The sequence below is a fragment of the Chiroxiphia lanceolata genome, chromosome 3 (assembly GCF_009829145.1).
Source record: "Chiroxiphia lanceolata isolate bChiLan1 chromosome 3, bChiLan1.pri, whole genome shotgun sequence".
In the NCBI taxonomy this organism is placed as follows: Eukaryota; Metazoa; Chordata; class Aves; order Passeriformes; family Pipridae; genus Chiroxiphia; species Chiroxiphia lanceolata.
Window position 1 is genome coordinate 20752895 of NC_045639.1, and position 15139 is coordinate 20768033.

General features: G+C 39.9%; 1 protein-coding gene across 17 annotated transcripts in view; it reads left to right on the plus strand.

Moving 5' to 3' along the window:
* Positions 1 to 15139, plus strand: part of ESRRG (estrogen related receptor gamma) — a 398405-nt gene that overhangs the window by 154670 nt on the left and 228596 nt on the right. For 7 of the 17 annotated variants that reach the window (XM_032681996.1, XM_032681992.1, XM_032681994.1 and 4 more), the window contains one exon: positions 11337 to 11490. The exons of 8 other annotated variants lie outside the window; for them this stretch is intronic. In XM_032681996.1, coding sequence (XP_032537887.1) covers positions 11456 to 11490 — 35 coding nt within the window. In that variant the 5' untranslated portion in view covers positions 11337 to 11455. The remainder of the gene's footprint in view (positions 1 to 11336; positions 11491 to 15139) is intronic. 2 more of the 17 variants (XM_032682002.1, XM_032681989.1) reach the window with 1 other exon arrangement.

Consider the following 15139-nt stretch of genomic DNA (forward strand, 5'->3'; position numbering starts at 1 on the left):
AAAATATGCATGTGTATATACTTGCGTGTATATTTATAACTAATCACTAGTAGACCTCCAAAAATGAGTAATTAAAACAATATCTAAGCTTGATGTGCTGTAACCAGATAAATTAAACGTAAAGAGTGGACTGGAATATTTGGAATACCATGCTCTGTTTCTCACCTCTTTTTTTCACAGTGTGGGTATTATATCATGGTTGTGTACATTCCAGTTAGCTGCAAGTGAGAAATCACTGCCGAGGTCGCTGAAATGTCAGTACCACATACGCCCACATACGCTGAGGACAAAAATGGATGGAATTCCCTGTTATAACTGTAATTATCAAATCTCATATGATCCAAGAGCAAAATGTGTGTGTCCTATATGCTTTGTACTGCAGTCTAACAGAGACACTGCCTGGCTGAAAAGCCATATAAACAAACCTATGTCATAACCTATTTCAGATTTTAAAACACTGAGTAAGTTTAGTCTCTGGCACACATGAACGGCTTTATGCTGTATATTCACTGAATACTCTTGAAACCAGCTACGTGTTTTTAAGCACTTTAGCTGAACCCTGTATGGTCTGAAATACCCAGGTAGTTAACATTCCTGCCAGTTTGGTATGATGGAGACCTTTACTTGAACTGACCTCAGAAGGAATAGAAGCCTAATTGAGTCAGCCCTAGTTCTAGCTCTCTAGAGGTGTAAAACTGCAAATGGTATCTGGTGCATGCATAAAAAGGTTTACATAGTGGAAGAGCGGTATGGGAAGGAAAAGAAAGACTTTTGTTCCTCCATCTCTCAGCAGCCTATTCTCCAGCCCTCTGAAGCTTCAAGAAAAAAAAAAATCCCATCTTAATGTCATTGCATGGTAAAATAATAAGCAAAATTAAAAAAAAAAAAAAGAAAGTGCACCCAAACAATCAAGAAGGTAAAATTAGGACAGTACTTGGGCACCTTGGGGCTGTAATTAAAGCTATCTAGACAAAAAGAGATATTCTGCTTCAAATTTATGTTCTGAGAAGGAAAAAAAGGCTGAAAGTGAAACACAGCAAAAGAAATCCGTAATTCCAATGTATTCAACTTGCCCATCAGAAGAAATGGCATTAATTCAGGTACCCAATTACTGTAATGTGGTTCAGAGCACCTCAATAGGTGTTTCAATCTCAAGCCAGGACTAACATTTGTAATCCTTTAAATGCACTTAAGAAATTGATGTTACAGCCCCACAATCTGTTAGGGGCCTTGCTTCCTGGCTGATTGCAAAGTATCCCACCATTAATTGGATCATCAGAATGTGATCCGCGTTCTGGTCCCCGGATTATGTAAGACTGACTTTGCTCTGACGCGATGAACCAGAGGCTTCTTTTGCTGGATATTTTGACCCTTAATGTAGATAAGTGGTATTTTTCATCAATCTTAGCTTGCATTAAAAAAGGGAAATGTCAATTCAATGTGGGGCGTTTAACTTAATTCAACATCTTTTAATTTAATACCTTGGAAAAGTTAGTCTGTCTCCGACCTGCCGGATACTTCTGCTGATGGAACGGTTTGTGGACCAGGGCTGGAGGCACGTTGTTCCTGCTCCATAACATGATCAGGTCCCAAAAGTCTCTTCATGCTTCATTGCTGTATGAAAGGGAAGAGTGGAAAAAAAACCCCAAACAGCAACCCAGCAACCTGGCCATGCTTTGCTGTATTGGTAATGAGTTTCCTCAGCTCCTTTGGACTGTTCCCTAATGACTGTTCGACATGCCTGAGGGAAAAGAGGCAAAAAAAATTAATTCAGTGTTTACTACCTTGTTTTCTTCTTGGGCTTCAGGTTTTCTTGGGTTTTTTGGGGGTTGTTTTTGGATTTTTGGGAGGGGGGGTTGTGTTTGGTTTTTTTTTTTTTTTAATCGTGTGTGTGTGTGTGCTGGAGTGCTTTGATTAATTGGCTCAATATTCTTAACATGTTTTGGTGCTGCAATAACGGCTGGTCTGGAAATCCTCTACATAGACTAGTTCAAAATCCTGTTGAAAATAGGTGACATTTTTTTCTGACAGAAGGAGACTTTATCTCAAAAAAAAAAATATATATATTAGTAGAATAGGAACAGGACATAACACCTTTTTTTCCTCTCTTTTTTTCCCTTATGCTGCATCATAAAAGCCCTCCTAGTGCTTCTCTTCCCAATATTGAGTGTGTTTGTCCCAGTGGTACAGACAGAAGTTCAAAGGCGACTGCAAGGTTACTTTTTTTTTTCCCGATGAAAATAGTAAGCTTCCAAGTTTTCTGAGCATTGCAATAGGCATCAGATTCATTTGAGTCTTACTATGGCTTTGGGAAAACCATTACAGAGTATGGTGTTCTTGACCTCATGGTTTTTAGGAGTGAAGATGCTGAGGTGTAGAGGATAACATTCGGTATCGTGACCAAGACTTGATATTTCTCCTGTAACTGATGCTTAATAATTTTATATAGTCATATAGCCATGACTTCAGTAAAATTAGTACCCACCATTACATTTATTTATATATTACATATATATATATATATTTGTGTGTGTGTGTGTCAAAAATCACTGATAGAATCTGAGACTTTTGGTGTTTCAGAGAAAGAGCAACTCTTCACCTGTGTCACGCAGAGGCAGAAGCTTATGGAAATCATTTGCAGCTGAGGCTGGCTGATTTAGGTCTCCTTTCTTTTGTTTTCTGTCAAGATCTCAGTTTCATTTTTCCACCTCTCCCCTCTCCTGCTTTTTTTGCAAGTCATTAAAAAAAAGTGCCATAGTGTGGGCATATAGTGCTGAGGCACAGCAATGGTGAGGGGGTGGTTGGATTTCATGTTTCGCTGTCATCTGTGGAGACTTTTTTTGAGAGGTCTTCAGAACTTTACAGGCTGAGTGGGGAAAAAAAATCTTTTAAGGCAACAACTTTTTTTCATGAGAAAAGTGTTCGATCCCAACTAGAATCACGTGGAAGAGGATGGCTCTTGTATTCTCCCACTGGAGAATACAATACTCTCCCAGTCTTGCTGGCCAGGACTAATTCAAAGTTTGCTGTTTATGGGAAAAAATGTCAAAACTTTGATGTAAGAAGTTTTAATATGAGGTTGGGGCAGTCTTGTTAGACATTTCATTCATATGTTTTTTGCAGTTACTTATGATAAAGTTTTCTTAGTATGTTGGAGAATATAGCTCCATAGCTCTTCTTGCTTTAGTCCAAACTAGTTAGATTTTGTAGATGAGCAGAATACCTAGATTAACCTTCTCGCTGGATTCAGAGGCAATAAGCACATATGCATAAAAAGGCTTTTGGTGAGATGTGTTTTTGTGATCTTGAAAACTGATTGGAAGAGAACTGGTCTGGTGTTTGGGGCGAGCTGACGTAAACAATTAATTGTGCACTGAGCAGGAGGAGGCAGTTTCTGGTGTCGAGTTGGGGGGTTTGGGTCCATGTGAAGTTGCTGTTACTCATACCAGTTATGTGGCTCATAAGTAAGTACCTGACCTTGCGCTTTTTTTTTTCCTCTCCTTTTTTTCTTTCTCCTTTATTCCTGATATGAATTGAATAGGCAGGTAGATATATACAGTTCTGGTCAGCCTTACTGGCGCTAGAGGTGATATGGTGCTACACTAGGACAGGATAACCTTTAGGTTTAGGCTCCTGGCTGGAGCACAAGAAACATGTGTGTTCCCAGCAGCTCTCTGGCTGGCCTCTTCGAATTGCAGTTTGTATTGGTCATGGTGGTCTCTCATTGCACTTTTACAGGTCCTGGTGCAGGAGGATCTCACCTGGAACAATAAATACCACTGAAATGTAAATAAGAGCCCTGGATAGAAATTCCTATAAGCAGATGACCAGCTTTCAAAAACATATGTGTTTCACGTTACAGTATTTGAATCTCTATGTTCTTCTTGAAACTACCCCCGTGGATGAAGAATGTGAGTTTCTCCTGTAACATTACATGCTTGCTACACTAGCATGCAAAGATGTATACTTATTTGCATATTATCCATGAGGACATTACACCTGCCTCAGCTTAAGTATTTTAACAAACAGTGTTGAAGGAAGCTCGTTTGGCCATGTTCAGTCCTTGTATAAACAGAATCACCTTTCCTGAAGTGAGTGAAGCTGTTTCTACTTCTGCCAGACCTAAGTTTAGATTGGAGACTTACAGTCTCTCAACTCTGCTTGTTCTACACCGATACAAAGCTCTTTTATGAAAAGAGAAATATAAAGCAATATAGGCAAGTCTATAATTACTTTGGCCACAGAACAAACATATCGTTTCTTCCTGCTTGGAAGGGCCTAACCTTCTCTAGGGAGAGTAGGAATCTGTGATACCTCCGGTATTGATAGCATTCCTACAGCAACTGCTTTTTCCAGGAAGCTTTGTACTAGCATAAGATGCTTCTGAGTTATTCCATTGTATAGAGGGGAAAAGAAACCTTCTGTAGCTTGTGGCAATGCCTTCCTGGGCAATTGATTTTAAACACAGAGAGTGTATCTCAGGGTGTTTTGCTGTATGGAATTGCATTGGAAGTGCGTCACTTCCAGTCGGTTTAATTGGAGTCTTGGGTGACACTTCTCTACTGCCTTATCCCCAGATAGAAAGATGATATACGTTTTAGTTTTAAGTACACTACAAGGTTGGAAAGTAAAGTTCAGTTTACTATGAAGCAGATATATTGGCTTCCCATGCTTTGAAGACAAATGGAGACTCATCCATCGCTGCTGTGCCAGTATGTTGGTGCTGTTTCAGGCTGCTTTGGGTTAGGATTTCAGTTTGCCCTTCCTTCCTAATGGGGTCCCTTGATGGAGAATGCCATCCAAGTGCAGGATGGATGAGGTGCCCTAAGGACCTGTATCAGGCTTGCCTTTTAAGCAGTTCCTTGCTGAACTGTGAACTGGACTTTTCTTGCTGTGCTGTGTAAAGATACGAATTCAACTTTCAGACAAAAAAAGGGAACAAACGCTGCATACAGCAGCGTATGTCAGCCTGAAAGCACAAAGCGTTTTGTGGCAGTATTCATACGCATCTAAAATTATTTTCTTGTGGTGTCTTCAGGATTTCCCAGGGGCTCCTTTCTTTGTTCCAGCTCCCTGTGGAAGAGGCTGAGAAAAATGGCTGGCACGCTCACTTCGGCCACTGTCAGCGCCAGCCTTGCAGCAGAATGAATTCTGTCCTCTCTAATGACCGTCAGTTACCTCATTGCCAGGGAAGGGGCCCCCTCCGTCTGCAGGATCATAGCAACTATGTTTTGTTACGCAGGACAACATGCTGCAAAGGCTCAAGTGTTTCTACTTGCCTGTATGGCTGAGAGACATGGGCTTTTCTGTTGGGTGACACTTACCTGTCCCAGAGTGGGCTGTGTATTGATAGCTGGCATGTCCGATGCTTAGCATATTACTGGTTTTGGTTTTTTCTTTGAAAACTAAGTGCTGTGTTTCCTTCACGTTGTGGGGGAAAACTTTAAAAGAAAGTGGGCGAGATGAAACAAACCCACATGCTGTATCCATTGTGATCATGTCCTCACCTGGAGTTCTCGGTTCCCTGAGAATATTTGTTTGCAAGACCAAGTGGGTATCTATAAATACTGAATGTTTTTTGCGTTAGGGTGCATATTTTTGGGTGTTTGGACTCCTATCTGAATTCATGAGTCCACCTTTCACACAGGTCCAAATGCACAAATGCAAATATTTTTCAAGGCAACGTTGCTTAATTTCAGCAAATTCAGACCATCATACACAGTTGTGCAAAACAAATGTCCTGTTTCTATTTCCCAAACTTGCACTCACTGTGAACTTTACCAGTGCAATTAGTTGGATGCTGTTGCTAAAAATGTAGGGCAAAAGTGTCCTATAAGGGAGCACTAATGAGCAGATTTTGATGTGTTGTGAGTGATAGCTCACATGTACTAGGGTGTGAAGCTGATCAAGTGCCTTTTAAATGGTTGGTTTTGGTTTTAGTGTTGAGCCCAGCTGTTCCTCAAAACACTCTTTACAGTACAGTAATTTAGAGTGTAATGATCTCATATAAGGCAGATGTGAATCACAGGTGAACTACTTCTGAATGATGGCAAGAGTGTGAGCACTCTCCCTGCCCTTGTCTTCCCCCTCTCAGTCTCTCATTCTCCTAGACTTTTTTTTCTCCTCTCACTGCTTTTTTTGCAATGCAGGTAGGCACGTTCCAGTATGAGTCTGATAAGCCTCCTATGTACTGGTTAATCTAGTTCTCATGTTTGATTTTAATGTCTTTTTTCACCTTGCTTACCCTAAGAAACCCATAATGCCTCAAGTAGCTCTGAATGTCCCAATAAGTGTGTGTCATAGAGTGAGAAGCAAAACAGAGAAGATGTCTTCATCCAAGATTTGGAAGTGGTAGGAAATGACCTCTTACCCTTCTCTTGCTTTTTAGATCTTTAAGCCCTAAGCCACCCTAAATCTACTGTCCCTATAAAAAGCTGCTTTTTAAAAGGCTTTAGGAGGCTTGCTGACCTTGCAACCTACTTTGTAAGGAGTCTGCACCCACAGCTATTAAACAAAATTAATTTCAGCACTTTTAAATTGTTAATCTTGCAAAAGACAACTTGCTTGCTCTCCAGTGATCCCACAGGTCATCGTTCTGTGAGCTGCAAGCCATCACCAGGGTTCATGGCTCTCGACATCATGAGAATGCTTGTGGTCTCCCAAATGCCTTGCAAAATTAATTCCTCTGCCTTCCATGTTTTCTCCCCAGCAGCTCTTTGAGATCTGGGCTCTTTTTGAGCTCATTGTGCATAGTAGCTATTCTCCAGTAGCCACGGCACAGATTATTTTTATTTTAAGGCTGTTCTATCCTAAATCAGTTGCTTCTCAACTTATGGGAATGAACTTGGGATAGCAAGACATGAATTCAGGTAGGAAATGACAGTTTTGTCTTCAGAGTGTTATGGATTCTGTTGAAAAGGTGATGTCTTTAAGTTATGTTTCTCTATACCCACGAGGCCGATGTTTTACCAGGTATTAATTTATTTTGAATCTTCTTGAGTGTATTTTTTTCTGCCTGGCCGTGAAACTCAGAAACATTGCCTTTTTTCTTCCAGGTAGCTATACATATGAATGCACTGGGAGTGGGGGAGAAAGTGCATGCTGTATCTGGTATTATCATGCTTGGTTGTCCCTGCTCCTTCCACCTCTTTTGTCTCTGCCACTCAAGCCAATTTCAGCCATCCACCGACTCTCATTTGGGATAATAGCCTCTCTTTTTACTGTTGTCTTGTCATGTTTGATTCGGCAGCACAAGGGTTTTAAATTAGCCAAAACGTTTGCATGCTGGGCTTACTCCGCTGCCACTACCAGTTGTAGAGCCACTAAACCACTTGATGCTGAAATTGATGATTGCTCGGAAGGAATAAGAAATTGTTGGTGGCTACCGGGAAGATTCATTCACGCCGAGCCCCTTTTAAGAAACCAAGGGGGGAGGGAGAGAGATTTCCTTCAGTTTCCTGCTGCCTGGCTGGTGGTTGCATTGTGCTTGTGCCAGGTTCCTGCTGAGTGATTACAGCCTTGCTAGGCTGCGTAGTTCCTGTGATTTCAACATAAAAACAGAAGAAGAAAAATATAGAGGGAAAGGAAGGGGGGGATAAAGCTCCAAAGACTTGCAGTTCAATTCAGTAAGGTAGAATTGTGATGTTTTAACTCACTGCCCGCCTTTTAGTTGTTGTTATCTAATTTATTCCCCCCGGCTAAAAGTTTACTTGTTAGAAGTTTTACCCAGTAGAGGAGTCTCTGTATCGGCCTGCCTGAGTTGGTGATACTAAAACACAGCTGGGGTGTAAGCAGTTTTAAATATTTTCTGGATTAAAAGTGATCCATCATCAATGGATCAAGAGATCACTAAGAAACTATGCAAAACTTCTAATAACACCCCCAACATCCTCCCCCGACATCCCCCCACAAATGCCTTTTACTTGTTTATATTAGTGTTTAAAGACATGGAGGACCATAATTTATAAGGGAAAAGAAGATGACAGCACTTGAGAAGCTGTACATAGAGAAAATAAATGTAGGAATAAATGTGAACAACTAGGGTTGCACCATCGATATAATTATATTTCAGAACTACATGTAATCACATATGCAAAGTGAGAGAAACATCCTTTATTTCTACTGAGTGGATTTCTTTTTGAAAAGGGAGTATTTTGTCATTTTAGTTTATTTTTTGTGTTCTACCACTAACTCCTGGGTTACAGTGATCATAGGTGGTCAGATGGTCAGAAGGGTCAGTAAGAGACCCATGGACAATGGTTCAGGGTTTCCAAGTCCAAAGACAAACACAATCTAGCAGAAAATAGTAGCGATTGTGATTTTAAAACAAAACAAGCGACCAAACCCTCTGTTAGCCATATATGCAAGTTTTCAGACAGTTAGAAACTTGGCTTCAGATATATAATTCTTTATACAGTGTGCTGATAAGACCCTAAATAAACACATAGGAATACAATTGCGTAGCATCCAAGCCAAGAAAGATGTTCTCATTGGATCTAATATTCCTAATGTTGTTGTTACTAATATCCTAGCCCTCTTTTTCCTGATTACTAGGCCACATGTTCTCTTGCAAAATATGACCCTTTTCTGCCAAACGGAAGAAAAAAAAATCTTGTAAATTTGAGGGTGTTGGCAACTAACTTTATTTACTTCATGTGTAACAAATCATGAAGAAATCATGTGAATTACTCAAGCTCTAAAAATACAAATCTACCTAAGAGGCTGAATCTCTGAGGCTCAGCAGTGGTGTGCTGTTGTGCAAGCCCAGCTCTAAGGGCTTCTGTCCATGCCAATTAACAGTAGATTGGAAAGCCAGGAGACCATGATGGGTTTAGTCCTGTTATCTAACTGCTGCACCGTTCAGAATTGCTGATTTCCCTGCAAAATCATGACAGATGTATTACAGGAAAATATATTGGTCGAGTAGCTAGTGAGAGAGTTAATGCAAGGGATAATAAGTAACTAAGGCTACATCCTCCAGCAGACTTTGATGTGGTTTGATAATATATGGGATAGGTCAATCTGCCCTATTAGCAAATGTAGCCAGTTTATGCTCTACATACAAACTAGAGATTTGATAAAGCACTAAATTAGTTTTCACAAGGTATTAGATGTTAGATACTTAATGGGATCATCATGCTTTTGCTACACTTGGTTAAGATGCGTTCTGTAACAGAAGCATGTGGCAGCATGACATTTCACCAGGAAAGGAAACATGTCTTGTGACTGAATCACGAGTCTGGGAATTACAACGTCCAGGCATCGCTTGGCTTCTGAATTAGCCTGTCTTACTTGCAGAGAGGTTTCTCTTTTCATATCTGCAGAATGGGACTGTGTCCTTCCATTTCTTCTTTGCCTCTTTGTGAAGCTTAAGCCACCATTGCTTTATTTATCCTTGAGTTCCAGTAATCATAATTCTGTGAAGCTTCAGTTGTACAAGACTACTACTGTCCCACTCAGTAGGTGCTGGGAAAGTCCCTAGACTTAACTTCAGAGATTTTACAGGTTCAAGCAAATCTGGATAAGAAACTGTAATAGGTTGTGTAAGGAGCTCAGGGTTTTAAGATAGTGCTCCACAGCTGCACTCTGCATTTCCTCTGTGCCAGTAGTTAACTAGTAATTTAATATGTGAACTAAAACCAGTAGTTTAGTGAAGCCAGTAACATTTGTGTAGTCAAAAATCCATTGGCAAGATACGTCATGTGAGCACAACGTACCTTTACATACCTGTCCCTGTTCTACCAGTGGGGAAAGTGGGTGAAGAAGGCGAGCTTCCTGAGGCTGCATGGCAAGTCAGTCTGAAACAGGTCCTTGGTTTGAGCACTGCCTTTATCTGAGCTGGTGTTTGGTCCACTGAAGTAGGCTGTTGCTTTGGTTACTTGGTAACACTTTTTTAAGCTTTCTTCCTTCACTATGAAAGAGTGAGCTGTAAAAATTACCTCTTTTTTTTTTTTTTTTTAAGCGCTGTGGTTTTTGTCTTGTTAAATTAAAACCTAAAACTACTGACAGTAGTGTATGCTCACAGCTACCTTCAGAAAACTATGCTTTAAAACCCATTAAGTGTTTTGTATTTCTCACACGGATCTAATTTTTTTGCTGATGTTGTTTTCCCTGTGTTTACAGATACTATTCTTTAATATGTTTGAAATGCATCATTTAACTTTTTCTAACATCTCACAACGTATGCAAGTAACCAGTTTTGAATGACCACTGCCAGGCTTTACACTTTTAACACTAGAGGAGACATTCCTGCCTTTTTGTGAAATGCAGCAGGAGTGTCACATATAAAATGATCCTGTTTGAAAGGATAGAAACCGTATCCCAATATAGATCACAGTGGAAAATGACTCAAAATTACATGACATCTTCTCCCCCATTTACCTTCCTCCCCCTGCCCCCCTTCCCTTTCTCAGCCTGTTTCCCAGTTGGGCTGTGGTAAGAAAAACATTGTATATTGTGACAGTTTACTGTTACTATAATCCCTTTGCGTCTTTCATTAGTGTGTTATTTATAGGATTGCAAAAGGGCATTGGTACCCCTCAGCCTCTGAGGTGGTACTGTTGGTGTCCCAAGGACTGATTTTAAAAGGGGCTGGCTGGGTTGCACCCTGGCATTGGTAGCAAGCTTGCCTAGCTCCAGCAGAAGCCTGTGCCACACTTTGGGCTGAAATCCTATGGTTTAAAACCCGCTGAGGCCAGCGTGGACTTTAGATGCTTATATAAACAAGAAGACTTTGCCTCATAACTCCTGCTAAGCCCGCACCTGATGAGCTGCTCAGAACTGGAGGACTGCGTTTTCCCTAACAAATTCCTTCTTTTGAACCCACTTGTTAGTCAAGTGTTGTGCACACTAACTACAGCGAGGGCCCTGGGCATAAATTACTCTCGCGTGGCACTGTCTCCGAGCAGCCCCCCAGTTATGGATTACTTTGTTCTCGACTTGACAGGAACATAATTAGAACTGTTGATGAAATCTACCAAATTGTTCCTCCGTGGCCTCAATGGTCAGGAAATTTGGCTGAGTCGTATTTGTCACCGACGTAAAGGCTCTAAACACTTCATATTAACTATGTTATTAATGTGCCCTCTAATCTGTCCGTGAATTGGTAACACTTGGAGGGAGCTTGTGCTCTAATAGCACCTTGTGATGAATTCATTGTAATGCTGTTCAAAAGTTTCTGGAGGGTGGGAAGAAAAAAAAAGAAACCTTAATAAAAAGTGAACACATCTAGGTAGTTTCTTTTTTCAGTATATGCATTTTTATGTTTTGCATTTTTGTTTTGTTTAATTGGAGATTCGTTTAGGCTTTACATTGACAGACCGTTTTCTGTTCTATAGGATTTGCTGACATTTGGGCTGTTTCATTGCCAGAGGAGGCTTTGTGTGTCCCAAAGGAAGTGAGTGATCTGGCCATAACAAATCCTGCCAAAATATTTTAACACCGTTACGATTTTCTAATGCAATGCGTAGTGAATGTGACTAGAAAAGGATGGTGAGTCCATGAAGGGGGTTCGCTCCCTCTCCTCTGCGATTTGTCTGGTGAAACGAGCACGCAGGAGCTGCTGGGGGGGGGGAGGTGGGAGACCACAGCCAGCAGTGTGGGGATTGTTTGCCTCCTGAATTGTATCACTTCAGACACAGCAATGGCTCATGCTTAATCTTGAAACCAACCTTTTAAATGTTGGTCCTGCTCTTGAACTTTCCTAGAGTCCAGGGTGACCAGAGACAGCGTTTTAGTTATGTTTAAAAAATGCATTTTGGCTGCTGTAAGCGTTCAGTAAGTTTAAAAAAAGGAAATGTGTTAGACACTTAAGTATGAGAGAGAGATTAGTGGCTGAAGGTCCTAGAAGTTGACAAGCTGCTGTCTTGGGTAAAACAAACTTTTACCTTCAAAACAACGGGCTGTCTCATACTTTCATGTAGTTTTGAAGAACACTAAGGTGACTCTTGACTATATAAGCAACTGTGCTTAAGGTGCTAGAACACAAAAATAAGAGTTCTCACATGTAGTGTTCAGGGGATGAAGACAATTCAGACAACCTAATGATTAGCTTAGAGCTGGAAGTATAAGAAAAAAATTTAGATCCCTGAGCTACTCTCTAAAGCAGCATGTAAATTAACTGCTGTTTTTTAGCACCTTGGTGATTTGCTTCTATTAAATTTAACGCTCCCCTCCCTCCCCCTACCCCTGACCCCCCCAAAACCTAACCCAAATATAAGTTAAGTTAGTATTTAGTAAACATTTTTAAACCTAAACCAACTGTTCAAATTGTGCTGACTGCAGAATATCAGACCTCATCTTATGCCCAACATAAACATCATGTTGGATTAATTACTCTGGCAATTGGCTTCTGTAGCAGGGTAAACTCATGTTTCTTTGGTAATTTTACATTTACATACTTAAGAACAAATAAAGTAGCTGGTCGTGCATACCATCAAGTTTTGCTGAAGATAGGAAAGCTAATGAGAAATAGAAAAGTTGAGTTTGACCACTGCTCTGGAAGTTGCTCCACTTGAGCGGATCCTTCCACTTCTACTGGATGGCCCCAGGTTTCTGATTGGGTTGAGCTGTTTGCCCCTGACCTGTGTTGTCAGGAGCTCAGATGAGCCTAAATAAAGTCAGGCCTTTTACTGTTGATGGTGTTTCCCACTTAGATGTTTCTCTATTTGTATGCCTTTGAATACTGAACAGAACTGCAAATCCTCACACTCATCTCCTATGCCCTTCTTCAGGTTATGCTGGGCTCACATAAACTACCTGTTCCCTGTGGTCACTCTATATGTTATTTCCCAGGTCCCAGGGGCAATGATGCTGTCACCAGCAGGAGGGAAGTGTTAGCCTGGAAGTTAGGACTTACTTTGAGACTTCATTTTATGAGCTTAATATTCATAAATGAAATGGGAATCTAACTCTGCACTTTTCTCATGCAAATCTATTTCTAGTAATGAGCAATTTAAGTATTTTTTTTTTAATATGTAGTTGCCATCTCTAGAAATCAGGATACAGATATTCTGTTGATGTTCTGTTGATATTCTATTCTTAGAAAGAAGTAGACCAGTACATTCCCTGGATCTGTTTCTTTTCACTGCTTTTTGTCTCTTTTTCTCTCTCAGTTCATCTTGTCTAAGTTTATTCTTCTATTCTTTAATTCCACCTCACCCTTTAATTCATTTCTACCAAAGCCATGGGCTCTTGAAGGGCTTTCTAAATTATTAGATCTTGTTACTTATTTGCAGTGTGTTCAAAACTGAATTACATTTTCTTTTTTCATAGTCTTGTTTTATCACTGTTCTAAAATGGGACATTATTTGGGGCATTCTTCCCCAAAAGCATTCTTTATGCTGTCCTGGCTGTACTTCATCTGGTTTTCTAATATGCATTTGCTACTAAAAATTTTTCTATAAACGAATGAGTATTGTATTATCCTGGAATGTTATTAATTTTCAGGGGTTTGGGTTGGTTTTTTTTTTTTTTTTTTTTTAGTGGAAATGTCATGATATGCAGCCTGTACATACAAATCTAATTTGTCATTCAGTAGACCAAAATGCATGAGGAACAGAGCTTAATCCTGATTTCACTTGTTGTTTAAGAGTACGAAGTAAAATTACTACTGTAGAAACCAAGGCACTTAATCTCAAGGGAGGGGGTGAGGAGTGGGAGTTTTAATATCAGAACTTAGTCCTGGAATATTAATTTGGTAAAAGTGTATGCTCTCACAGTGTCAGCTGTGGAGAGCATATGCCAGGAGATGCTCGTGTTTGAAATCAGGTTGTGTAGTTAATCATTCTAAGAAATAGACTTATCACTTCATAAACTCTAGGAAAGACTGTTTTCTTTTCCAAACATTTAAATTACTGAGCCATTTTATACATTAAAACCCAATTATAACTAACATGGTATTTCAAAGAGTTTTGAAACCTATTTCTTTTAGGAACTGTGCGTAGTCTGAGGCTTTTGCATTGAGTAGTTCATATTTAAAACCATATACCTGTGTATTTTTTCCTACCTAAGTGGGGTTTCAAGAGTGTCCCTTACTGAACTAATGAGTACAAATCCCATTCAGCGAGTACCACCATTAGAACATGCTGCATGTCCCCTAAAACTAGCAAACTGAAATCCCAGTGGGGCCAATGAGCTCCAGAATGTAGCTTAAAATACTTTGTTTCCTTTCTGTAAGATGGTAATGACCAGGTTAAAGTAAAGGTTTATTCTGTCACCTCTTTTCTGCCACATTGCGCAGACTGTGTGCAAAACGCATTCAGAGAGAAATAAAAATCAAAATATGTTCCAGGATTTTAGGGAACAAGATGTACCTGCTACTAAATAGAAAAACTTGATTTAAACACCACTTTCTGGCTTCTTCTGGCCAACTAAGTACTTGAGCTAGACATCAGTTTCAAAAAAAAATATATTGTCCAAAATTCCAGAACAATCTTTCATCTTACTGATTTACATGCTGATTTATCAGCGGAAAAGTGTATGTGAATGAAATCACACTAATTTTGTTAGGAAATTACCAATGTGTTTGTATATAATACAGAAGCCAGGGAGTCTGTTATAAATATGAAGACGTAAAAGATACATGTGACACTAGTACCATGATGAGACTGCTTACCAAAGGCACCCTTTTCCTGAGTATAGCAAGTTATTCCCACAGCTGTTGGGAATTAATAGGACAGTGTTTGGTAAACATTATATTTCCAAATCAAGGCTTAGCTACTGTGGATATCAAGGAAAATTTAAAGGCCAAATAAGAGAGAGAATTAGGTTTCAAAATCAGAAGCTGCTTTATAGATACTGTTACGGACCCAGGATCCTGGTATAGGAAGAAACAAAGCTGTTTGCTTTTACAAAAAGAAATGAAAGGGGATAGGTGGTTTCTCACCCCACTAACTCTGTATCTTGCAGTAGAGCTGAAGCTGAGAGGAGGCCTGGTGCTTCTGTTCATGAAGAGACTGTAAGAATGAAAGGTCGCAAAGATATTAGAATTTACTAAGTAAAGTCATACTTGTCAATGGCTTCTCTTGCTATATATTTGAAGTTCAAGTGCTTGTTTGCTTTAGTTAAGTGCTCTGAAGTGCTTTTAAAACTGTTGGCCCATTTATATAAACAAATTGAGAAACTCATTGATAGTCTTCCC